General features: G+C 42.7%; 1 protein-coding gene across 1 annotated transcript in view; it reads left to right on the top strand.

Moving 5' to 3' along the window:
• Positions 1 to 1644: 1644 nt before the first annotated feature.
• Positions 1645 to 27101, top strand: part of CMYA5 (cardiomyopathy associated 5) — a 48939-nt gene continuing 23482 nt past the window's right edge. Inside the window, exons 1-5 of the mRNA XM_075527352.1 lie at positions 1645 to 1905; positions 9784 to 21595; positions 23900 to 23995; positions 24672 to 24905; positions 26684 to 26706. Of these exons, the coding sequence (XP_075383467.1) occupies positions 1739 to 1905; positions 9784 to 21595; positions 23900 to 23995; positions 24672 to 24905; positions 26684 to 26706 (12332 nt within the window). The 5' untranslated portion in view covers positions 1645 to 1738. The remainder of the gene's footprint in view (positions 1906 to 9783; positions 21596 to 23899; positions 23996 to 24671; positions 24906 to 26683; positions 26707 to 27101) is intronic.

Raw genomic sequence — 27101 nt, 5'->3', positions numbered from 1 at the left:
ACTCACAGTGTATTTGGTGTTAGATTTAAGTCCATCAGAGAATGTCACTCTTGATTTAATGGACTCTACTTGCTCTGGATTCTCTCACATGTATTTTGTAGTGTCTGGTTTTGTTATGTTTGTCTTGTTTTCTCTAAACCTTGTGTGTTTTGATATAAATTTTTCCCGCATTGATTTTACAGAGTATGGTGCTTGTAGAAAGAGCATGAAAGAACATGCTATTTTGGTCAACTTACAGGTCAAATTAAGTAGTCAGAAGTACAGAAGGGAGAGCACTAGGTCTGGAAATAATTTGAAGGGGTTCTGGTGAAAGGGTACTCACCTTCCTCTTGCTGTGCTGAAGACTGAATCAAAACTTGTGCAATATATGTATGCTGCATATATAAGCATTTCCAGAAGATTATAAAGCTCTTGTTTTCCATGTGTAAAGAATGTGAACTCCTCTACCTTAAATTTCATTGTGCTGTGTACACTCTCTCTGTGCTCGTGATAAAATCTGGAGTTTAAGTTAGTATCTGTTTCAAGTACACTTCTTCGAGAAATTATGTTCTGACCTTGTAAATTGTGTACCTCAGTGGGTAGGTCAAGAGAGCAGACAGGTTTTATCTGTATGTACTGTTTAGGAAATATTTTACTTCAAGTGAATCTGTCAGTAGAATTTTAATTTAGTATTGCAGAGAGAGCTTGTACCCAGAAATACCTGCTTGTGTGTTTCTGTGCTTATAACACAAGGAAGAGTTCACTGATTTATAACCAGCTATTTATTTGAAGGACAAAAAAAAAAAAGAAAAAAAAAGAGAAAAAATGAGATTAGAGTTATACTGTGCATGCGATGTTTTATACCTGAAATAACTTCAAGTTCTTTATTTCGAATCAGGATTTCGGTGCTTCTCCCCCTCTTCTAAAAAATAATGAAAAAAAAGTAATTACTTTGGCCAGTACAGGTTGGAAATATTTCCATGTTGCCTGTGAAAAGCACTGCATTTTGTGTGAAACGCAGAATCATAAAGGATAAATGTGGCTTAACTAAACTCTACGTGGTAACGTAGTTTGTATTTGCTTTAAATTAAAATTGGTTCAAGTCTACTCAAAGAGGAAATCTGAAATGTCCTGTGATTTAACATATCGACAAATTTGGGGGTTCAAATATATTCCCTGTGTGTTGTTAAAAAATGCAGTGCATCTGATTCCTCTCACGGTACGGTATTAATCACTAAAGGCGCGTGTCCTAGGCTCATCCATTAGTAATTGTATTTAACCTCTCTAGCGCAAGCTTGAGATGCTCGGGGTCCCCCGGAGTGCTCAGGGGCGGAACTCGCTTTTGAACGTGCTAAATGCACCTTTTTTGGGGGCCACGAGAAAACTCTCCTTCCGCTTCATCTGTGCCGTCCACCCCAAATTCGCTAGAGGTGGCTTGGGAAGGTCTGCGGGGCCCCAGCCCCTTCCTCCCTGTCTCTGCTATAAAAACACCTCGCTGGCAGCGGCGGGCAGGCCAAGGGGACGAGCAGCTGGACGGATGGCCGTCGGGTTTTGCCACGTGTCCTGGCACCCGGTTGGTGCTAGGACCCAGGGTAGGGCCAGCAGCGACTCGGCGCTGTAACTTCGCTGCCTTCTATTTAAAGACTGCCCTGAGTCAGGAGAAGCGAGAGCTGCTGGGGATGACAGTTGCTTCAGGCAACCCTGGGGAGGACAGGGTCGGGGGTAAAAATCACCGGCGAGGGCCTGAGCTGAGAAGGGCATGGAGGGGTACCGGGGCGCCGAGTGCGACAGGGCGTCTGAGACCTCCTCCTTTGTAGAGGATGAAGAAGAGGAAGAAGAGGAGGAGGAGGAGGAGGAAGAAGAAGAGGAAGAAGAAGAGGAGGAGGAGGCTGTGGACCCGGAGGAGGCAGAGGAGCTGACTAACAGGTACAGCCTCCCCAGGGACTCGCAGGCTCACGGGGAGCTGGCAGCTTCATCCCAAAGCACAAGCTGGGGGGATGCCAGGGCTGGGGCCCGGTGCTGGTTTTGGTGCTGTTCCCACTCCCCTTCCCCAACTGCCACAGATAAAAGGGGGGGGGGGGGCCTAATGGGGGTGTTTTGGATGGGTATGGCTGTAACTAAGTTTTGTGCAATAAGCGCCTGCCCTGAGTTCCCTGAAAGCTTTTCTATTTAAAGATCCTCTGGCACGCCAGCTCAAGTGGTATCTCCCTCTCCTCCTCCCTCTCTGGCTGATTCTTTGTCACATATCGATCTTAAATGCTCTGCAGATTTGCTTGTCAGGGAGAAAATGATCAAAGATTATAATGGTGCGTTGAAATTCGTTGCTTTTTACGGCCCTTTCTCCCTTCCTGCTTGTCCCTCCCTCTTCAGCCTCCTCTTCCCCAAAAAAGGAAAAACTTGTATGTGGTTGCCACTGCCCACCACGATTTGTGTGGCTGATTTTTGGGGTGCAATGAGGAATATTTTATCACTTTGATTTGGCTTTAATTTTTTTTTTTTTCTTAATAACTCTTGCACAGAACCAGTTTGTGTCCTAACATTGCGCTCCTACCATCAGGAAAATAATGAGCGAGACAGTGGCCCCGGTCCTGCGCAGGATGCGGAGGTGTTTGCAACCCGATCCACGCGGACGGACTCCTCCGGCCGTGCCAGTCCTGGTGGTTTCAAAAAGAGACCATGAGGCCTGAGAGTCCCCCGGCACGTATCGGGTCGCAAGATTTCTTCCCTGTCTTGAGTAAAGCCTGTCACTTCTGGGTGAATACTGTAGGAAGAACCAAAGATATTAATGTTGGCAGTTTTAAGGTATTTCCAGAAACCATTTTTTTAAGCAATTTGGGTCCTACAGTTCCTAAATCCTCAGTGCTGTGGAGCCATGCTGTGTTGACGAACCGCTCTGGCTATATCACAGTTCAAAGCGCTTTCTAACATTGCTGATGGTCACTGGGAGAGAAAAAGATGGCAGAAGAGAGGCGGGGAGGCTCTGTGCAGCCTAACCCACCCCGAGTGCTGTGGGAACGACGGTCAAACAGGGAAACGTAGCCCAGGACAGTAGGAAAACCTCCTTGCAGAGGGAATAGAGAGCTGGTTTTCCAAAGAAGTGGGGGGACACCCCTGGTGTGTAACACTGCTTTTCTCCGGAGGGGGATGTTGACCCTTCAGTCCTGTACAGGCAGAGAGAGGGGTTACGTGCTGACAAATGCTGCTTGCACATGGGTGCAACGCTACGAGAAAACCACCTGAAGTCGGTGGACTGGAGCTACTCACTGCAGACAGCTAAAACACAACTGACTGGATATCTTTTAATGCAATCTGCAATTAAATGGCTAATAATAAAAAATTGTGAAACATAAGTGGGAATGGCTAATTTTTCCCTTAAAGGGAGGGAAATCTATGTAGCCTTGCAGTTATTTACTGCTCATGCTGGGAGGATGGCTTCTCCACGGCTGCCTGTTAGCAGCTCCCTGCAGCTGGGTCTTGGTTCTGGCTGGCAGCCTCCGCCACACAAACTCAGGCATTGCATCCCACTGCTTAATTAATTCACAGAAACCATTCCCTTTAGCTCTCGGTTATATTAAGAATTGCAGAGTTCATCTCTATCCTTAACCATCTTACTAATAAGAGAGGTCAGAGTCTACCAGAGAGGTTTTTAACAGCTGTGCTCAGTGGTAACTGAGTATATTTAAATCCATTTGATTAGTTTAATTAGGCTAAAGGAGATGTTCAGTCTGGGGTTTGGTGCAGATATGGTAACTGCACCAAGCGCTCCGCAATACCTTAGTAAAGTTAAATAAAACTGATTCTTTACTGCTTAAATTTTGTTGTTGCAAATGTCAGTGTGGTTGTTGAGTTTATGGCCGCCTGTGCTGCGTGCCTGGGCAGAGCTCCTGGGAGGTGCTGGCTAAGCAAGAACAGCCAGGCTGAGCCCCTGGGACCTACTTACTCAGGCTGTAAGCTAATTATTTGTTGACAAAGAGGTTTGCAAGACCCTGTTGCAGAAGAGACTTTTTTCTGTGTGTGCTTTGAAAACGTAGCTTAGAGGAGATGTAACCAATACGCAAACTTGGCTGAAGACAGCCTGTCCTGGACCCTGCCGTCATTGATTTATTTTTAACAACCCCAAGCTCTCTGCTGCTTTTGTCTTCCTTCTTGGCGTGCAGTTGAACAGCACCTGGTTGTGCAATGTTGCAGTCAGCAGGAAATTCCCCATTGGCTCCTATTTCCACCTTTCAAGCGTGCTAAATATCCTCATTCCTATTTTATAAGAGTTACGCAGCAAGATGTCTGGCCCAAGGTCAGCCCAGTGCCTGCGTGACAGAAGCAGAAGAGCCCTGGTGTTCCCGTGGGACGCTAACCCCTGAGCCCTGACCAACCTGCTCCACTTCCACACCAGTTCCTCTGCAGCAGCCACAGGGAGTAAAATCCCAAAAGCTGCAGCAGAACTTATGACTTGCCGCAAAATTATGATGCATGCACATAAGAAGCAGAAAAGTTCAGGTTGCACATCTTTATTACCCTTTTTGATGTAAACTTGGTTTACAGTTTACATATCAGTTTACAACTGATATAAGTTGGTTTCCTAACACAGGTTTTTATGCAAGTAATGAGACTAACACATGGCATCAGAACCTATTGTAAAGATCGGATAAGGCATCATGTCCTTGTCAGCATAAATAACCTGCTGATTTTCAGAGGGTTCGTGCAATATTTTCTTGCCTTTGGGCATTTTACTATCTGAGACAGATAGATCATGGCAGACGTCTTTTGTTTCTAGCTCCTTGTAGAATTAAGCATCTAAATGTGGAAAATATTTTGAAAGGAGGTATTGTGTGTTTTAAGGAAAACATGAGTATGAAGTAAATAGGTTTTGATTTTTGTATCAATAACGGTGAGATTAAAGTCTAGCTATAGGAAGGTAGTTTACTGGTTAACTGGTTTACGTACCCACTGGAATATCCGAGTCTCTAACAACTATGTGATGAGTGAGCTGCTCTGTCACTGTTCTGTCTCTCAGGCCGTTCCCAGCTGATTGCCTTCTGCAGTGGGAAGGTCTCTGGATGTGTCTGTGCGCAGGGCTTACACAAAAATGGCTCTGCAGCCAGTTTATATGTGTTTCCAGGTAGCTGGTTTGCCTGGAATGGGTATGGAGCTGATGTTATCTATTCATTTAGTGATAACCTAAGACCAGTAAATGGGGAGAAAGTCCTGGAAATTTTTTTTTTTTTTTTTTTTTTTTTTTAAATGAAGCAGTCCTTCCACAAGCAGATCAGAGGTGTGGAAGCTTCAGAGCCAAGTCTAACTTAGGATGAGTGGTGAAAAGGATGAAAGGGGAAGCGAAGTGGAGAAGCGGGTGGCTTGCCATGTGGGGGATGCTGCAGCATCCAGGAGAGTGAAGGAGTGGAATGATGGCAAATGGGAGGGTGGGAAGGGGAGCACTGGGGATTTGTCTTCCCAAGGAAAAGTTTGCCATGCTGTCTCCAAAGCAAAGACAGACAGACAAGGGGAAAGGGTGTGTGATTCTAGTTTCCTAGATGAGGCAGCGCCTGCCTGGGGCTGGGGTGGAAGGGGCTGGCAGGGCTGTTTGTCCGCTGCCGGCTGCAGGTGCACACGCGAGGAAGGTGAGAGCGGTGGGAAGCGGAGGCTTTCCAGCACCCCGCGTGGCGGGGCAGAGGCTCGGGCTAGAGGGCACGGGGCCAAGCATCGAGGCGGGGGTCTTGCAGCGGGGAGAGGTGCAGCTAATGAACCCACCCCAAATCCTGGCCCCGCTGGCAGCTGCAGCTGGGAAATACACTTCGCTCCATGTTTTGTTTCTCTTCAACCTTTTAGATAATATTAACTGAGTCCTCGATAAAGGTCTAGATTGCAGTTTGGATCTAAAATAGCACTCAGACTTTGAGAAGTTCCCCATTAGGTCTCAACAAAGTGATTAAATCACTGTGTAAAGGAAGTCCCCCACCCAGACCAAAGTGTTTGTTCAATAGATACCTGTGCTCCCTCCACGACCTGTACAGTGGAGAATCCAGAATGCAGGAGCAAGGCATCTCCGGGGCACGGAGGTGCTGCGGTTTCTCAAGCAGCACCGTGAAGCTGTGACCGGCAACGCCTCTGGGCCATGCCATGACCTGACGTCTGGAAAAGAGACCAGCACCGCAGTGGGTTGTGTCACTTCCCAGGCATTTGCAAGCATCAAGGATGGAACAAAATGTCTGAGACTGGCCCAGCTCCTGGATCCCAGCTACTCTTAATAAAAACCAGCTTTGTAGCAGTGCAAGCAGCAGTCTTACTGCTTTTAGATAATTATTCGTTTCAATTTGGACAGATGCATGAGCCACTGCGTGGCCAGAAGGAGCATCATTAACACTGAGGGAACCTAGCTGTAGGATAACAAGTGAAAGGCTGGTTTTAGAATAGTGACTTTCTGTAGCTCCTAATCCTCTTACCCTGAAGAAGGAGATGGATGAGCTTTAGCCCTAGGAAATGCAGAGCAATAGGCAGAGACCTCTCTGGGCATACTGATTGCTTCAGGGGAAAGGGGCGGCATGGTAAAGGCAGAAACTACAGGAATGTACAGAACAAAAACACACACAGAAAAATAAAATATTTCCTTCAACTGGGAAGGCGAGCTGGCCAGTGCCCATTTCCACTTCCTCTGCACTGTGCCTGCAGGATTCAAGTAGGAGCCTTCAGGGGATGAGAGGTCTCATCAGTGCTGGCCATCGCCACAGCTTGACATCTCAGTCATTTTATCTGGGTTGTTTTCAGCTTGCGAGGTGTTATGCAGCAAACAGCAACAAGTTTTGATGATACCAGGAGTGACAAGGTCTGATGTGAAGTGGATAAAGGGAGGTTCTGGAGGATTTTAGAAAGCTGATCGGCTGGCTATACTTCTCTGCGCCAGTGGTGGTGTAGCACAGATGGGCAGACCTCACTCAGTGTGTCTGAACACAACTTCTCCAGCAGCTGGGGAGGTGAAAACTTTTCCCTGGTATGATACGTAAGGGAACATGTGCCCAGCCTGCTGGGCTGGACTAGAAACTTGAAATCTCAGCGGACACAGCACGGAAGTTGTAGTGAGAAGGACAGGAATGCGTGAAGCACAAGAGGTGATAAGAAAAATCTGGTTTTGAACTATTGTGACAGGAAGCACAAAACCAGTTGTCAGTGTCTTCAAGAATTATAAAAGGTTTGAGCCAATGTCCTAGCATGGAAATAACAGGCTGGCAGCACACATGCTGACAGGATTGGGTGTGAAAAGTCTACGTGGAAAGAAGGCAGCACTGGCTTTCCTCCCTGGATGTTAGTGGATTCACGTCTGCGTTTATGGAGCTGAAACACTGTGAGCGTCTTTTTGCAATGGCAGATGCTTCCTCTGACTAGAGAGGGGTCTTTCAGCTACTACTGTGCAGCGTGCAAATTGTATACAAAACTAGGGCAGCATGTGGAAGTATATTGGGAGAAAATGCTTGAATTATGTGTCTTTCATTCTGGTCTTAAAAATATAAAGCACCACCTCATTGCACTGTAGAGGAATATGGACTGTGACCGCAACCTTGGAAATGAGACAATGATGTGAATAATTCAAGCTTTTTGCATAGGCAGGGCCAGGGCAGCCCATTCTTATTCACTAATATCAACTGAAGTGGGAGTGCTGCTCTGTTCTGCATGGGGTTTTATTTAATAACACCAGGTAGTGCAGAAATATAGGCTAAAAAAATATATAAGGGTTATTTAGAACTTGAAAAATCTAAAAAAAGATTAGGCATCTGTTATTGTGCACTTGAATAACACCTGAAACCTTCCTTAGTACTACTGTTATTGATTTATTTTATTTTATTTTGCCATGCTCAAGTCAACCTAATGTCAGGCTATGAAACTGACAAAGGAAAAGCTATCGGCAAAGTTGGTATAGATTTATTTGCTTTGCCTTTTCCTCGAGCCTGTAAATCTTACCTTATGGAGCTAGCCTTGCTAGCGCATACTATACCAAGGCAGATAATCAGCTGTACATGCTGAGGTTTTGTATTTGTTTGAGGGCTGGTTTGGGGTTTTGTTTTTTGCTGAGATGTGATTTAGTATTGCACTTTCAGACCCACTCTGAATTGTGGGCTTTAGTCCAAGCTGTCCTGCTAGTTACAGTCTCCAGGCCAGCCCAGTCACCGCAACTGGCTTTAAGTGCCATCACACTGGAGTTTGATACCATGTTGTCCCACCGCCTCCTGCTCAGGCTGTTGTCCCACAGGGTGACTTCAGTCTTCAGTTAGCACCGAGGACACCAGAGATGAGATGGTCTGTGCATCAGTCTGCATGGACCTCAGCATGGGCCAGCCCAGGGCAGCCCTTTTTGTGCTGTGCTCTGGAGAGCAAATTCATGGAAAGGTAAGGCCAGCACTGCTAGTATCAGGACTACCTTTTTGTTTCTGGTAGGTACTGCGCAGTTTTGCTGAGGGCCCTTTACAAAAACCTGACAGATTGGAGAGTTTGCTTGATGGAGCAATTATGGCTCTCCTCAGGATTTCCTTTTCTCCTCCCTCTGCCTCCTGCCAGGTGCTCGGCACCCTCTGGAGCAATGCTGACCGCTCCTCAGGGGTGTCCCCCCACCTCTGCAGCCTGCAGGCATCTCTGGCACCTGCACAGTGCTGGGTAGCAGCCTGTGGCAATCGGTCAGATGGGTTCTGCTTCTCCGATCCCATGGTCAGGAGCCAGATTTCTTCACTCTTCCTGAAGAAGTGCCTTATCCTAATCACCTGGAAAGTGACCCTTCCCTCTGTTCAGTGGAAGGTGGGACCTTGTGTGGCCATAGGTTTGCATCCTTCCATGGGAGTGACAGAGACTTCAGCACTTCTTCTGCTCTACTGAAGCCTCTGCCTTTGCCAGCAGATACTCTGCCTTTCTCTCCATCAGCTACTAACATGATTTCCCTAAATGAACTCCTCTCTACTCAGAAAATATTGGGCTTGAGTGTTATGATTACCTTTTCTATGCATTTTTTGAAATAACTATTGTAACCCTAAAAATACTTTTAAAAAAAAAATATTATGGCATTTAATTGCTTTTGCTATTCTTTACACTCTTATTTCCCAGACTGGTTTTTTTCTTAAAGCTTTGTAGAAAATATTTCTCCAGCCTTTTTTTTTTAACTGAGAGAGGTTTAATTGCAGCATATGATAGTGTACTGAATGCATATCATAAGGTTTAAAGTTAGCTTTATAAAACATTGTTATTTCATTTGGGGAGAGCTCAGTGTATTTTTAGTGTTCAATGTGTTCTAAATTACTTTGCTAAATATGTCGAGTGCTTAGAGGATGAAACATATGAGAAGACGGTAACAAACTAGCAGCTAGATTCTCTACTCCTTTGAGCATTGTATAACCATTTACACTTTGGCAAAGTAAGTATGGGTGCTATTAAAAGACAGACAGTATCTTATAAGTGTTTAATGCAAGGTTTAAATTATACTGTGAGATAACCAGGCACTGGAGAATAGCCCCAGAATCAGCTCAATCTCACACCGGCAAAAAAAGGTCAGATCAAAGGCTGTTGTTCCTGCATTGTCAAGAGCACGTAAACACCTCCCCTTCATTGAACTAACCTTGCAACATGCAGCTTTACAAAAATTTATCTAAATTACATTTGTCAGATGAAATATGACTTTGCTTATGCTTGTGTTTCAAAATTTATGCACATGCAGTATTTTTACAACTTTGAGAAGTATTTTTGCTTTAATACAAAAATTTAGGCTTGCAACAATTTAATTTGTTGTGTGATTTTACAACTTTTTTTTCTTTTGCCTTTTTTTTTTTTTTTTAGTTTAAAAGATCTTATCCAAAGTGAAGATGTGAAACCCAAGCTGCAGTACATCATGTCTAACCCATCCTTTTCTATGGTAACAGTTCAAAGTGAAGATAGTGGGATAACCTGGGAAACCAGCTCGAGCAGATCTTCTACTCCCTGGGCCTCAGAAACTAGTACAACTTCTGATCTTTACAGTATGGAAAGTTCACCAGTAGGTTCTCCTCCAGGAAAAGTTATCTTTATTATGGATGAAGGTAAGATTGTTCGGAAAAGGAAGCGTAAATCTTCAAATAGGATGCCGATGGCTACAAGCCTGAAGGGGGGCCAGGGCAATAAGAAACGTGACTCTTCTGGAATGCAGAGGCAAGAACCAAGAACCGTTCTAGGAGATATGCAGGGGTCCGTGTTGAACATTGAACAGGTGGAAGTGCAAGACACAGATGAGGAAATGTTGGATGACAAAGAAGATCTAGAGAACATCGCAGAAGAGCCAGTAAAACGTGCTCCAATAAGATCAATATTTAGAGAAAACAGACTGAGAAAAGTAGGGCCAATCCTTGGAGGACCCGTACAAGCTAGAATCCAGCTGTTCAACTCAATTTTTGGAGGGACTGAGCCAACCCCTGAAACATTGGAGAAAACCACAATCCAGACAAGTAGTTCAGTTTCAGGAGATTCTGAGCAATTCCTTGAAACATCAGTAAAAGAAAGATTGCAGAGGTTCAGTTCACTTTCAGAAGCAACACATTCAAAACCTTTCCAGAGAGCAAGAAGTAGAAATCTTGAAACACCATCGGAGAGAAGAAGACAGCAAAGACGGCAACCCACAGCACATGCAAATCAAAGCTATTCTTCAACAACGCCTCTTGAAAAACAGCTTACTAGTAAAGATGATGTTTCATCTGAAAATATTAAACCCATTAAAATGAAAGAGAAACCAAGCAGATTTTCAAGTTTTGGTGCAGAAACAGCTCTTCAATGTGAAGAAAGAAAAGACAGACAATCTCTTTTGGAGATTCCAAATCAGGTATCAGGACGTTCACTGAAGTCCTGCCCTCCTGAAGAAGCCAAGAAGCAGCAAAGTCATTCACCTGCTGCCAAAATGTCAATACCAGAGCAATCAACCTCTGTTTCATTAGAGTCTGATGCTAAATCACAGAAACAAGTGCCACTTCCTTCAGCTGAAACTGCAAACAAGAAACCTGACCAATCCCTGCTGACAGCATCAGATCTTCTGGATGAACCAACGGAGCAGGAAATTCAGCCCAATTCTGCACCACAGTCTGTTTCAGCAGATTTTGTTAATGAATTAGGTAGAAAAAGTACCCAACCTATTTTGCCTACAGCATCCATGTCAGAACATCCTGGGAGGGAAGCACAGAAGTCAGCAGTTCAGTCTTACTTACCTAGTGCTGCATCAGCTAAATCCAAATATTCCACTGTATCTGAAAAAAGACAAGAGGATATTATTCCTCAGTCATCAGAAACTGCACAGCCTGAGTCTGAACGTGTGCTGTTACCCCATTGTGTAGATGAAACAGAGAAGCAAGAAACTGAGTGTCATTCAACAACAACTACACGGTCAGAAACTGAGCATTCAGGTCTATTGTATTCTGCTAAAAAAAGAGAGAGTCAAAAGACCCCACCACCAGAAACCCAAAATATTCACTTAAAGAAGCAACCAGAATCTGAGGAGCAAGGAATTAAACTAAATTTACCTACTCCTGAAAAGATAGATTCTAAATATTTTGGCATTTCATATCCCATTCACACAGAAACACAAGAGACTCAGAAAACCTCAGCTTCTAAAACCTCAGGTGTAGATTTGGATCACCCTGATTTTGCCATTGAAAAAACCAAACAAGTAGAGAGTGCACAAATGGAGGTGGAGCATCCAGATTTCTCATATTCCAGCAAAGAAATTGGGGAATCAGAGGGAACACAGGTGGAGACAGAGCATCCAGACTTCTCTTTTTCCAAGGAAGAAACAGAGGAATTAGAGGGTGCACAGTTGGAGATGGAGCATCCAGACTCTTCTTTTTCCAGGGAAGAAAAGGAGGAATCTGAAACTGCACAACTGGAGACAGAACATCCAGATTTCTCATATTCTAGGGAAGAAACAGAGGAATCAGAGAGTGCAAAACTGGAGACAGAATATCCAGAATTGCTTTTTTCCACAAAAGAAACAGAGGAATTGGAGGGTGCCCAGCTGGAGACAGAGCACCCAGATTTCTCATATTCCATGGAAGAAACAGAGGAATCAGAGAGTGCACAACCAGGGACAGAACGTCCAGATTTGTCATGTTCCAGGGAAGAAACAGAGGAATCAGAGAGTGCAAAACTGGAGACAGAATATCCAGAATTGCTTTTTTCCACAAAAGAAATGGAGGAATTGGAGAGTGCCCAGCTGGAGACAGAGCACCCAGATTTCTCATATTCCATGGAAGAAACAGAGGAATCAGAGAGTGCACAGCTGGAGATGCAGCATCCAGACTTTTCTTTCTCCAGGGAAGAAATAGAGGAATCAGAGGGTGCCCAATGGGAGACAGAGCACCCAGATTTCTCATACTCCAGGGAAGAAATGGTGGAATCGGAAAGTACACAGCTGGAGATGGAGCATCCAGACTTTTCTTTTTCCAGGGAAGAAACAGAAGAATCAGAGGGTGCCCAGCGGGAGACAGAGCACCCAGATTTCTCATACTCCAGGGAAGAAATGGTGGAATCGGAAAGTACACAGCTGGAGATGGAGCATCCAGACTTTTCTTTTTCCAGGGAAGAAACAGAGGAATCAGAGGGTGCCCAGCGGGAGACAGAGCACCCAGATTTCTCATACTCCAGAGGAGAAATGGTGGAATTGGAGAGTGCACAGCTGGAGATGGAGCATCCAGACTTTTCTTTTTCCAGGGAAGGAACAGAAGGATCAGAAAGTGCACAGCTGGAAACAGAACATCAGGACTTTTTATTTTCCGGGGAAGAAACAGAAAAACAAAAATCTGTTTCTTTTGAACTGGAACAGCCAGATTCTTATTCCCCTAAAGAAGCAGAGCAAGAAGAAACAGCACAGCTTGCACTGGTACCTTCACATTTCTCATGTTTGATGGAAGAAGCAGAGAAAGAAAACACTACAGAACTCCAGTTGGTACATCCAGATATATCTGATTCCGCCAGAAGAGCTGAGACACAGCAAACTGGCTATCTGGAAACAGCATGTTCAGATTTACCATATGCCATGAATAAAACAAAGCGGCAAGAATTGGCACAAGTCAATGTGGACAATTCTCTTATGTCCTATTTTGGTGACAAAGGAGAACAGCCACAGCCTGTACAGCAGGATTCACAACCTGGAGGTAAGCTATATTCCCATGCCAAAGGAGTGCAAGGAGAAACTACTCAGCTGCTGTCAGAGCATCCAGTTTTGTCATATTCTACTGGAAAAGAACAGCAACATAAAACCTCACAGCTGAGGACAGAACAGCCAGAGATGACACGTTCCACTGGTAAAGCAGAACAAAAGGAAATACTGCAACCAAAGTTGGGGCAAGCAGATTTGCGATATTCCCATGGAGAAACGGCACAAGAAGCTGTACAAAAAGACTTAGAAGGTCCAGAGCCATCATGTTTCATTAGTGAAGCAGAGCAACACGAAAATGTACAACTAGCTTCAGAAAATAGGAATTTCTCATTTACCACTGGAGAAATAATGCAAGAAGGAGTGGAGTCAGGATCTGTGGGGTCCTCATCCTCACATTCCACTGACAGAGCAAAGACCTGGGAAATGGCACAACTGGAGCAGAAGCAGTTGCTTCCCTCCTGTTCCACTGCTGGTACTCAGGAACAGGAAACCACACCACTGGATGTGGCCCAGCCAGATGTGTCGTATTCCTTTGGCAGAATGGAAAGACAAGATATAGTACAGAGAGAGCTAGAACAGCAGGAAACAGCCCAACAAAAAGCTATGCAAATGGAAATGGAGTATTCAGATTTGTCAGAAACCTGGGGGAAAGAAGAGCCACAGGTCACAGACCAAAGTAATTTGGCACAGCAAGAAACAGCTCAATCAGCGTTAGTGCATCCGTCTTTGCCATATTCTCTCAGTGAACAAATGCAAGAAGAAATGCAAACAGAGCCAGCATATCCAGAACAGACATCCTATGTAAGTACAGAAATGCAGGAGGAAATGACACTACACAAATCAGAGCAATCATTTCTTTCAAGTTTTACTGGCAAAACAGAGCAACAAGAAATAGTACATCCAGAGCTGGAGCAAACATTTTTGCCATCTTCCAGTGGAAAAGAAGCTCCACTGGAAATGGAAGTGAGTTCAGAATATCCAGATTTGTCATATTCCTTTCACAAAGCTGAACAACAAAACAAGTTGAAACATCCAACCTTACCATTTTGTTTGAAGCAACAAGAAACTGCACCACTGGTAACGAAACATGCAGATTTCTCATGTGACAGTGGTGAAGCAAAACCAGGTGACATCGTAGAGCAGGAGTCAGGACACCCAGAGCTCTCATACTTCGTGGGAGAAACACAAGGACAATCAGAACATTTGGATTCACCAGGAAGCCTGGGTGAAGCAGCACAAGATGAAAGCATGGAAGTGGAATCTAAATACTCACATTTGACATGTTCTGGTGGCCAAAAAACCCAGCAAGAAACTTCACAATTGGATTCAAAATATCCAGATTTATCATTTTCCTTCAGCAAAGCCAAAGAACAAGCAACTCAAGAGTTTGAGTCTAAATATCAAGAATTGCCTAAAATGGCCAGAAAAAGAGCTTCTCCAGCAACTGCACAGGTAGAGTCAAAACATCCAGATTTGACATATTCCCTTGGCAAAGCAAATGAGCCAGAAATTGCTCCATGGGAAATGAAGCATCCTGATTTGTCACATTGCACTGATGAGACAAACCAAAAAGAAGTAGTAGTGTTGGATCAGAAACACAGAAAAATTTCTGGTGGCAGAGAAAAGCAGCAGCAAACCACAAAACAGCAGTTAGAGCAAGAAAAGTTATCACATTCTCCTGGTAAAACAGAGCAATTAAAACATTCCCAGGAGGACTTGGAACAACCAGATTTATCATTTTGCATTGGCAGGCTGGATGATGAAATGGCCCCACCAGAGGCAGGACACGCTGATGTGATATATCCTCTGGAAAACACAGAGGTACGACGAAGACTACCACGAGAATCAGAGCAAACAGGCTTAACTTACCCCTTTGGAAAAGCAGAAGAGAAAACAATTCAGCCAGAAGTGGAAATTCCACATTTGGCCCATTCTGTGGGCATGGCAGAAGAAGAAGGAATGGCAAAACGAGAGCAGGGACATCCTGACTTGCCTTATTCCATTTTCAAAGCAGGAGGACTGCAAACTGCACAGCTGAAACCCGAACACCCTGGTCTGGCATGCTCCCTTGACAAAGCGCAAGAAACGACCCAGCTGGGGTTGGAACAGCTGGATGCATTGTATGTTTGTGCCAAAACAGAGCAACTCCTGCCTGCCCAGCTGGAGCTGGGCCACGCAGACTTGGCATCCCCCGCCGACAAAGTGGGGCAGCGAGGGATGGAGCACACAGCGTTGGGGTGCCCTGATGAGGAACAGTCTGTCAGCAGAGCAGAGCATCCACAAGTTGCAAAAGAGAAACTAGGAGCTCCAGATGCATCATCTCATAGTGGAAAAGCGGAGCAAAGAGAAATGGCAAAAGCAGAGCCAAAGCATCCTGATTTGTCACATTCCATTGGTAAAATGCAGACTCAAGAAACTACACAAGTGGGGTTAGGAAAACCAGATCTACCATCTTGGCCTGGCAAAACAGGGCAAGCACAAACTGCTCAAGAGGAGCAGCCAGGCTTCCTGTATTCCTTCAAAAAAGCTGCACAAGGAGAGAAAGCACAGCCAGAATTGGGACATTCACAGTTATCTTATTCTGTTAGTGAAGCAGAACAAGAAACTGTACATGCAAAATCAAACCATTCAGATTTATCTGCTGACAGATTTGAACACCATGAAATCATACAGCCAGAGGCAGAACTAATGGATTTACCATGTTCAATTGGTGAAACACAGCAACCTCAAATGGCTGAAGTGGATTTGGAGTATCCAGATTTATTGCATTCCAGTAGCACAGTACAGCGACAAGAAAAGATTCAACAAGAGCAGGAACAGTCAGGTGATTTTTCATCATCTCTTAGCAAAGAAGAGCAATGGGAAGGTGCACGAATGCAGGAAGAACGCCCTGAGCTGCAGTGCTCTATGGGGAAAGCAGAAGGACTGCAAAATTCCCAAGCAAAATCAGAATATGCAGATTTGTCATTATCTGTTGGCACAGCAGAACCTCATAAAACAACGCAGCTAGAGTTGAAAGAACACAATTTGTTGCATTCTTTTGTGAAAACAAAGCCATCATGGGCTGCCCCACTGGAGTCTGAACATCCAGACGTCTCAGATGCCACGGGCAAAGTACCGCACCCTGATTTGTCCTCTTCTGTTAGTGAAGAAAAACAAAGTGCACAACTGGAGGTCAAACAGGAGAGGAGGAGCTATACATTACACCCAGAGGAAACAGTACGACTGAAACTGGAACAGCCAATGCTGTCGAGTTCTCGTGACACAGCACAGGAACCAAATAGGGCCCCACAGGAAGGGGAATTCCTGGACTTCTTGTATTCCTCTGGCAAGAAAGAGCAACAAGAAATGGCAAAACAAGAGTTAGAGCATTCAGGTGTATCATATTCCACTGATAAAACAAAGCGACAAGAAACCACACAACTTGGGTTAGGACAACCAGATTTATCATCTTGCCCTGGGAAGACAGAACAACCGCAAACTGTTCAAGGGGAAGCAGAGCATCAGGACTTGCTGCATTTCGCTGGCAAAACAGAATGGCGAGGGACAGCACAACCAGAGGTTGAGCATCCAGATTTGTCGTATCCCAGTGACAAAGTAGAGCAGCCACCGCCTACACAACGGAAATCAGAGAAGCCTGTAACACCCCATCCCGTTGGAAAAACAGAGCAACAAGAAATGGCACATCCAGAGCGGGAACTTCCCAGTTTATCATATTCCATTTGCAAAACACGGTCAGAAGAAGCAACACAAATGGACTTAGGGCAACAAGATTTAACATATGCTCTTGGAAAAACAGATGAAACGCGAACTGTGCAAGGTGAACTGGAACATACAAGTTTGTTGTATTCATCTGGCAAAAGAGAACAAGAAATGGTATTGACAGAGTTGCGACATCCACAGGTATCTAACCCTGTTAGAGAAATAGAAGAGGAAGCTACACATCAGAAACTAAACTACCCAGATTTGTCATATTCTATTGGTCAACAAGAGCACCATGAAATTGAACAACCAGAGGTGAAAGAAATGGATTTATCCTATCCAGCTGGCAAATCAGAGCACTCACAACCTGCCAAAAAAGTACTGCAACAGCCAGAGCTTTTGGAGTCCTTCAGCAAACTAGAGGAAAAGGGAACGGCCCAGCCTGGCTTTTTGCACTTCCTTGGTGAAGAAAAGCAGAAACCAGCTTCACCGTTAGACTTAGTGCAACCAGGTTTATCACATTCCTTTGGCAAAACAGAAAACCAGGAAACTGCCCAAGGAGGGTTCATGCCTTCTGATTTTTCATATTCCACAGGAAAAGGAGGGCAGTTGCAAACAGAACAACTAAAATCAAAACATCCAGATTTGTCATATTCTCTTGGCAAAGCAGAGACTCGTGGAATGAAACCACCAGATTTATTGTACTCGTATGGCAAAGCAGAGCAACCACAAACTGCCGAGCTGGAGCATCCAGAGACATCATATTTCACAGGTGAAATGGAGCGAAGGGATGGGGCCCAACCTGAACTGCAGTGCATTAATTTGCAGTACTCTGTTGTTGAAACAGATCAACCAGAAACACCTTCTGTATCATATACCTTTGTTGGGACTGAGGAGCAGGGAACTGCACAACTGGACTTTGAACAATCAGAATTATTAAGTCCTACTGACAAAGCAGAAAAGCATGAAACAGCCCTGCTGAGAGCAGGGTGTTCAGAGAAGCGAGACACTGGGGCTACTTCATCTCTAACTGCTCACTTGGAAACTAAACAACAAGATTTATCCTTTTCCACCGAGGAAGAAAAGAGACATCCATATTCATCTCTTACTGAACAAACAGTGTCTGTACCTTTGGGTGTTTCACATTCTGTCTCTGAAACAAAACAAGAAGAAAGTCCAAAGTCTTCACCGGTAACTGGAGGCCTGTCCCCCATGCACTTAGATTTATCTTACACTCACCATAAAACAGAGCAGACAGAAACTGCCCAGCCTGCATCAGGTTTCTTCTTTGTGAGAAAAGAAGCAGAGAATACAAAAATTCATCTGCATTTGCCTGTGGCTGCACAGTCAGAGGCTGAACATGTAATTTTACCTGAAACAGAGAGAGAACAGACGCCACATCATTACTTCCACACAGCTACACAATTAGAATCTGAACAATTAAATTTATCATATTCTACAGATAAAGCAGAAACTCTAGAAAGTCAAGATTATTTAACTGTATCTTCAGAACTGGAGCCTGAACCTTCAGTTCCATTTTATTCAGCTGATGAAACATGTCAGCAAGAAATTCCACCTTATTCAAAACCAGCCTCTGAGTATTTGGTTCCCACATGGTCCCTTGCTGAACAAGAAAAGCAAAGCATGCAGCCACTTATTCCCCAGTCTGCACAATCAGAGTGTAAACATGTAATTCCACCACTACATGATGAAAAAGAATTGAAAAAAATTCAGCCTTATTCACCTAAATCAGCAAGCTTGAAGACAGCGCAGTTGGAGAGTATGTGTCTAAAGACACAAGACCAAGATGAGCAAGAATCTCAAGATCGCTTGTTGGACACAAAATATTTGTCATCAGAGCAGCTAAGAAGTCCCCCCAAATTCAGTACTGAGCAGGATAAGCAAGAAATACAACCTGATGTGCAGACAGTGCCAAGGTCAGTGACCACAGAGTCAAAGGGAACTGCTGTAGCAGACCAGCAAGCAGTGTCATCAGATTCATTTGTACCTTTTCATACATTACCTGAAAAGTCAGTATCAGTGGTTTTCACTAATGATAAAGAGAAACAAAATATTCCATCATCTTTATCCGATGTAGTAGGCATGCTTGGAAAGCAACCTAGCATACTTTCAGGCATTTATACTGAAGGAGACAATAGATGTGAAATGCAACCATATTTTGCAGACCAAAGGCATACATCCTTAGAGCATCTGGGAACTGTTTCATCAGATCTTGTTTATGAAACTGTGACACACAAAACTCAGCATTATTCTGGTGAGCGGGATAGCCTTTCTTCAGCAGAGATAAAGTCTGTTAGCTCTAGTTCTGATGAAAAGCAGAATTCAGATATTCCATCTTTGGGGCTAGCTAGCTGGCTGGTGGAAGAGGTGAAAGCTCGCTCAATTAGTCCAATAAGAGCTACAGAAGTAGACAGGCAAGGAATTCAGCTTTCTCCAAATGAAGCTTCTGATTCAAAACAATTCCCAGCTGGAAGTCACACAGAACTTACAGTTCATGGTGCTACAAAGAATAAAGGAGATATGTTTAGAGTTTCTGATTCAGTGTCAAGTGAAATTTCCCACAAAGTGTCCTCAGAAACTAGTCACAGAGCACAAACATATGATTTACCATCTCTGGGAGGAGGTAATCCAGGTAATCCAGACAAAGTTCCAGAGCATGAAACTAGGATTGGAAACCCTACAAAAATGGAAGCAATGCAACATCCAGAGGTAGACAAAGGGCCTGAAGTGCCTGAACATTACCTGAGAGGAGAAGAGGATGAAATGGAACATGCGAGCACTGTAGAAGACAGTCAGCATGCTCCAGAGCCTGCTGAACAAAAAGATCTATTTAATATAATTTCAGAAGGTTATGAAATACTCAATATTCATGCTCCTACACATATTTCTTCTGTTGATCAAGAAGAAAGTAAACACATGCCAGATAAACTAGAATACTTGGAAACAAATCCTTCGTTTAAAATAAAATTAGCTGATGATGGCCATAGAGCCCTAGCTTCTGGAACAACCACAGAAATTCCAGAAACCTCAGTGTTGGGAAAGCCTGCAAGCCATGAACTAAAAGAATTGGTCAAAAATGATGATGTTGAGGAAACTGGAGAAACACAACAAGAAAATCCCATGGTGTCAGAAAACAATAATAACGCAGTGTTGGATCCTTATACTGGCATGGCTGATATGGATTATTTTGAAAAATATACATTGATTGATGACAAATCCCCAATTAAGCCACATTTTGAAAGACCAAGTTCATTGCTTCCTGTGACAGAGGATCCCAATGAACCTGTGGAAGAAGCTGCGTCTTTTAAAGAAAGTGCTGAGGTAGATACTTTGGAAGAGGAGTTTTCCTTACTTGAGGATCTGGATGAAGTCTTTTATGGCACTGTGAAAGGAGAAAGCAAAATGCAGTCCTATGCAGATGCTCCAAACCCTTTACCTCTGCAGAAATCCGTTGATATTAGCAGTAAAAAGGTTACAAACGTAGAAGATGAACAGAAGTCACCAGGGACCCCACTCTTTGATTCAGAAGAAGGAGTGCTAGAACGATCTCTGTTGTTCCCTACCACTATTGCTGCAGTTAATCCAGAGCTTCTAGAGGAGCCACCTGCTCTGTCATTTTTGTACAAGGACCTCTATGCAGAAGCAGTAGGAGAAAAGACAAAGGATGAGACTCCTTCTGATGAGGAAAGTGGTAATTCTAATGCGTCTTTCCCTAGTAGAAATTCAGATACAGATGATGGAACGGGAATATATTTTGAAAAATACATTCTTAAAGATGAAATTCCAAGTAAGGACACAGGGCCTCAAAAGGATCAGATACCAGAGGAGGAGTCCTTTAGTGGAGGAGTTTCAGTTCAGAGTTCAGAAGACAAACACAGTCAAGGGTCTGGTGATGTTCAATGTGTCAGAACCAAGGTTCTGCCAGAAAGGGGTGTTATCGAGAGAGAGAAAGTCCAGGTTGACAGTGACATTCAAGCAACAATTTGTAAACCAATGCATGCCATTCCTTTTGGAAGCAAAGTAATTCTTTCAGGTGCAAGAAGTGATACCGGTGAACAAAGAGAAGAAGAAAATGTACCTGTAGAAACAACTGAGGAGTTGCCAGAGCAATCAAGTCATCAAGTGTTTTATAGTCAACTAGTGGATTATCAGGGAGCTGCACATCAAGAAGCTAGTAATAAGCAGGAAGAACAGCATGAAATAACAGCAATTCCTGAAATGGAAAAATATGTCCCATACGTCCGGACTCCTGTTGAAGACAGTGAGGATGATCAGTATACCCAGGAAAGTCTTTCACGTGTCCCTACCATTCAGCAAGCAGAAAAGCCAGACTTGCAAAGAGAGGAGCAGCACCCTGATGTTTGTGAAGATCTTGCTGAGTCAATGGACTATGATGTGATTACACAAGAAGAACTTTTGCAGGATGAAATATCATCTCAATTCACACACGAGGAGCTATTATTTGAAGACAGGGACTCTTTTGACCATGTTGGTGATAGCTATGAATTTGTTAATGAGCCGGAGCAAAGAACACCTGTTGAGCTTGAAGATTCAGGCTTTGTGGTGATGTATCCTGAAAAATCAGCAACAAACATTCCCCAAGTTGAGAGCCCACACAGAGACCTGAAGAAAGCACAAGCAGACACATATTGTTACCACTGCAAATGCCCAATATCTGCTATTGACAAGCTTTTCGGAGAACATAAAGACCATGAAGTCACAACACTAGATGATGCTGCAACCAAGATGAAGGTAAGAATTAATTTGGGTGAGGGAAGGAGCTACTGAAGCCAATTTCTCCAAACCTCCTGTGTTGTCAGGGGAGAGGCTTCAGAGAGCAGTCCAGAGGCTAAATCACAGTATCTATAAAATAAAAACTATTCCTAAACACCTGCTAGAGATCTTGAAGGGAGACTATCTTATTAAGGTACTCTCCAGAGTCCTAGGCTTGCTAAGCTGATATTTTTATTTGTTCATAAGTTTGAATGACCTTATTTATATGTAGCTGTTACCAGACTTTCCATCTTTTAGCCTGTATAAATTTGTTCCGGTTTGTATGTATAGGGGGAGAAATGGGAAGAGTGTTGTTTCTATGAAAAGAAAATTTTAGTAACAGCAGCTCATTTCACTTAGCAAGATACAGAAACCTCCATATGTGGGCACCAGTACCATCATAAAGTGTTCCCCATCCCATTTACGTGTGTTGGTTGCTCGGAAATGTTAGACGAGTTACACAGTTTACACTACACAGTTTTGTTGAAACTCCATACTTATTTTCTATTCAGTTCATGTTCATCTGTGCCAATAGTGTTTTAGCTGTAGCGCAGGTAAGAGTTTAGCAAGTCCTAATTCTTTCCCCAATCTCTAAGCTGTACCACTTTAACAGATAGATAAAAATGCCCTCCATTTCAGTAGCCTAGTCCTTTGCTGTCAATACTAGTGAAAATGCTTTTGTTTCTGTGGAAGCTATTCTTCATTAAATTATAGTTCTGCTTCTGAAAACAGCATACATGTGATGTCTTACTTTTCCCATGTCAGATTTGCTCATGTACAAGTATACAGATATTCCTTTCTTGGTTACCAGCTATTTAATCTCACCCCAGTATCTGAACGGTGAGGTCTCTTTCCTGGCAGATGTTCGGTTGACGGTAATACAGATTTTGTGTAATTTCATTAAAATTCCAGAAGGGCTTGTATCAATGGTATTTATGTTACCTTTATGTTAACTCATACGCAACAAAGAGAGATTAAAAGTAGCAGGAGTCAATGTGGCAGTTTCAAATACCAGTATTTACAAACTATCTCCATGGTGTGCAGATGTACAACAGCAGAGTTGCTTTTTATATATGGCCATTCATGCTTGACTTAGAAGTGATAATTAGCCACCAGTAAGTCAGTAATAAAGTCACAGACCCCAGCCATCCCTCAAATGTACCTGCATTGCAGCAAGTCAAGTTAAGCCGCAAATAAACGTCCCATGATATCACTCCCTGGCTGTGGAGCACGGACATGAGGCCAATATTAAATCCAGCCACAACACAGGCTTGGCTTCACATGATTTCTAGCACTCAGGGCTCAGGTTACTCTGAGATGGCATTTGTATGCTTCTTGTTACCTCTGTATAATTACTGAGAAAACATTAAGATAGCAAAATGCTTGTCACCTGAATTTTAACTGTAGGAACATAGCTTCACAGTAAATGAAAAGAGCTATGGATGACATCTGTTAGATTTTACTGGTTATCTTGACAAACAGAAGTTTGCCTCTGAATCTTGGTGACTGGCCCTGAGTATATATAAAGTAAGCCTTCAATTGTACTGTCCAATGTGACATTTATAATTAATGGAAAATCCTATGCTAGTTTTCAACAGTTCTAGCTGTAGAAGTTTGCCATAATAGGAAGCTGTTACCAAAGGAAGTTAACCTTCTTTTTAGATTTATGCCACCTAATTAAAACTAAGTATTTTTATAAATTATAAATTACACCTGAGCAGATGGCCAGCTTGCTCTCATGAAAGGTCAAGAAGGACTAAGAAAAAGTTCTGAGTTGTCTCTGATGCCTGTTGTCCCTTGGACTGCTTTTGTTTCCACATCTCATTCAACCAGTGATTTCGATGAGTTCTGGTTTATGGGAAATATCTTTAAACGTCTAATAAAAAAAAATCATGACGCTGCATAATCGATTAGCCTCAAAATTACCTGCATTATCTTCCTTTTTATGGGCTTGTTCCTGCAATCTCTTGAGGACCCTCATGAGGCTCTGAGTACCCTCAGTCTCTAGCAAAGCTGCACTGGAATTCGTAGCGTTCAACAACTTGTATAGACACTCAGCACCTTGTTGAACTGAGCTCACTTTTTTTGGTTTGGAAACAGTTTTGTGACTGTTCCAGTTGCTATTTTTGTGCTTGTCTTTGTAGCCAGGGACATACTTGAACTTAATTTAGCAATTGTTCCAATGGTGGCTCATGGCAAAACAAAAATATTCACCTAAAATAAGCTGCATGTAAAACTGTATAAAATAACGTGCTTATGTTACTGAAACATTTTAAATTTCAGGATCATTTGGGTGAATTGCTAATAGCACTGGAAGAAAAGTCAATGAAGATTGAAGAGTTTGTGAGTGATATTGAGTTGCTATTTAACTCTGTTGAGGTAAGTCCAGTGTTTTATCACACTGGTTTTCTTTCCCTCTACAAAATTACTTCTGAGATATGCTTGCCTTGTTTTGTAGTGTCATTGCTTCCACTAAAATGGGCTTGTTTCTCCAGTCCTCAAACTGACCTTTCCCACTGGAAGGTGTTAACTTTAGAGGAAGAAAAAGATTGTTTTTTTCACACATTATTGCAAAGTGGAATATGTGACTGTCAAGCCCTGGAGGAAAAAGTTCCCTTAATTTTGTTTATGCTTATAAAAAGCTCACAATATTCATGTCTTTATTTAGAATCCTGTGTGAAGCATCTAAATGAGTTGTCCAATGTCTTAACTTCTTAATGCCCAAGTTCTTAAGCCTTAAGGACTGTATTAATTTCAGTTGAAAGTATGGATTTTTAGCTATTTTGTAGTCAGACTTCCTGTCTCAATGCTTAAACATAGAAGTTTAATTTTAAACGCTAACAGTAAAAAAAAATCTGCCGTTGTTTTTAATGTATTTCTCTAGCATTATTTCTCCCAGATGAGTTTGCTTACAGAAATAAAGTTCTCTTATTCTCAGGGTGCCAGAAGGAGTCTGGTGAATGGCCCGTGTATGGGTAATTGAGAGTTTCTGTGTATTCATTAAATGTTGTAATTTTATTCTGCAGATGAATTTACATCCATTTTTACTTTGCAGGAAATGTGTAAGAAAAACGCAGAGTTATTGGAAAAGCAGAATGAAGAGATGCTTAAGAAAGTGGTAGCACAATATGATGAAAAATCAGAGAACTTTGAGGAAGTGAAGAAGATGAAAATGGAGTACCTTTATGAGCAGATGGTTAACTTCCAGCAAGCTGTTGATTCAGCAAAGGAAACTTTGGAGACAACAGTAAAAGAAATGGAAGTACTTGATGGATTTGTTTTCCTAAATGTAAGTAAAAATGGCTTTCATACTGTAGCTTTTCTGATACTAGTTAGGAAAGCACTTACACAGTACCTAGGCTGAGGATGAGTTGTTTACCTTCCTTTTTTTTTTTTAAGATAGCTAAATCCTGCAAGCTCAGCTATTCCACTCTGAAACTGCTAGATCATTTGCTTTTGTCATGTGAATGCTCAGAGAGAATTGCAAAGATGATGCACAGCATGAAAACATGCCTTATGCCACTAAAATGATTCTGTTTTGTTTTGTGAAGAGAAGGCTATGACACACTTTGATAATTTATCTAGAATTAATTATCCACTGAGGAGTAAGAAATGTTACAGTAAAAGGTACTTTACTGTATGAAAAACAAAGGTGAAACAAAGTGTAATTGAAAATTATCTAAACTGGAGGCAGAGTTGTTGAGTTCTGGGTTTTTTGTGTGTTGGGGTTTTTTTTGTTGTTTGTTTTTTTTTTTTTTCTTTAATGGGCAGACACAGACAGTAGTTATGCACTCAGATTACTGAGGCTGTGGTAAATGTTTACTGCTGAAAAACAGTGAGTGGCTGTGGGGTGCTCAGTTGCCAGCCGGGGTTAAACCATGGCAATGGGCTACATTTAGGAATGTGCATGTGAGGTGCATGTCTGTAATAGTCCTTTCTGGATGTAAAAAACATCCCTTGTGAATCTGCATGACTTGAGTTACCTAGCTCATGCAGTTGTCAGTTGTAAACTGGTGTCAGAGGGTCTTGCAGGTTAATCATTAACAGCCTCGGTCCTCTAAGATTGTTCTTGTGCTGCAAGACTTGTCCATAAGTGAGCTGTGACACTTTCTCCTTTATAGAAATGTATCAGCATCTTGAAGGGGGTGGGATTTCTGGGACAATAATTTTGTACCGTTACGGAATTAGCACGTAGTCTGGAAGTCGCAGAGAAACTATCCTGGGTTGCAAGAAATGAAAAGTTCAAATTACTGTCTAAAGACTGATAATTCATGTAAAATAAATGCACTTTCCAAATACAAGCCCCAGCCCATATACTGGCAGTTATGGAAATGGTGGAGCAATATTTGGCTTTCTCCCCTGCTCCAAGCTACACAATGTCTCAGTATCCTGTAACCAAGTGAATGCCATGGGAGATCGGCTATTTTGGGATGGATGAGAAATATACCTTATTTTCCTGAACTTTGTGAGGTGCTGGATCGATGCTTTGGCAAAAAGATAACTTTGTAATCTGAAATTCTTTTGTGGGGTGGGAAAATTACTAGATTCCCTGCCCCCTTGTCTTAGTGATGCAGGACAGGGACTTTTCTGTCCACAAGGCAGGAAATGTTAGCTGAAGATTCACGGAGCATGGGAGAAACTCTCACTCCATGAGTACAAATCTCACGCAGGTTCTAGGAACCAGAAGTTATGAAGGAGATTTCAGCCAGAATTTGGATTTAAGTGTTCTTAATGTGCAAGTGATTTCTTTCTGTAAAAGCCTTGGTTTAAGAAAGTATTTGACAGTGCTCTGGTCTTTAAACCTGGATATTGAATACTGATGCCTCAGGAGTTTAAAAACACATTTAGACTCTAATAGCCTGCTGAGCCAGAGCTTTGAAATGGAATATTCTTAAGGAACCAAATTCTCTGCTGGTGTGAATGAGCAGCATCCCAGACAACATCAAGTCAATAAAGCTGTGTGTATTTTAAGTCTGTGGAGAGTAGCAAGGCTGTTAGATGAGTGGCTCTTCAACATTTTCAGGGTTTTGAAAACTGTTAATACAATTCTTTTTTTTTCTCCTTTAGTCATCGAAAGAATTGAATAAAAGGTATATGAAGTATGGGTTAAGTGCACCGTAGTGAGTACTAGGCCTAGCATGCTGGATGCTTCATTTAGTATTTGCAAGCTTTGAAAACACGCTGCTAATATTCATAGCTACTTTTACAAACCTTGCAAATAATGAAATTAAGAGAAGAGGTTTTATACTTGTTGCTGTAACTGACTGGTTTTGAAGTGTTTTGCACGTGTTCTGTAGTACTGTAATACATCAAGTAGCGTTTTAAAACGTCAGCTCAATTTTAAATCTCTACACAGACATTTTTAAACAGATGATCCTTGTAGTTGTTGTTATACACACATATACTAAAAAAAACATTCTGACCATGCTTCCATCTCTTAGACATTACTGGTATGTTCTTTTTTCACTCGTCTAGTTCTGTATTA

Source organism: Mycteria americana, chromosome Z (assembly GCF_035582795.1).
Source record: "Mycteria americana isolate JAX WOST 10 ecotype Jacksonville Zoo and Gardens chromosome Z, USCA_MyAme_1.0, whole genome shotgun sequence".
Lineage (NCBI taxonomy): Eukaryota > Metazoa > Chordata > Aves > Ciconiiformes > Ciconiidae > Mycteria > Mycteria americana.
The sequence above is the reverse complement of the archived record's forward strand: the minus strand, read 5'-3'. Positions and strand labels throughout refer to the sequence as shown.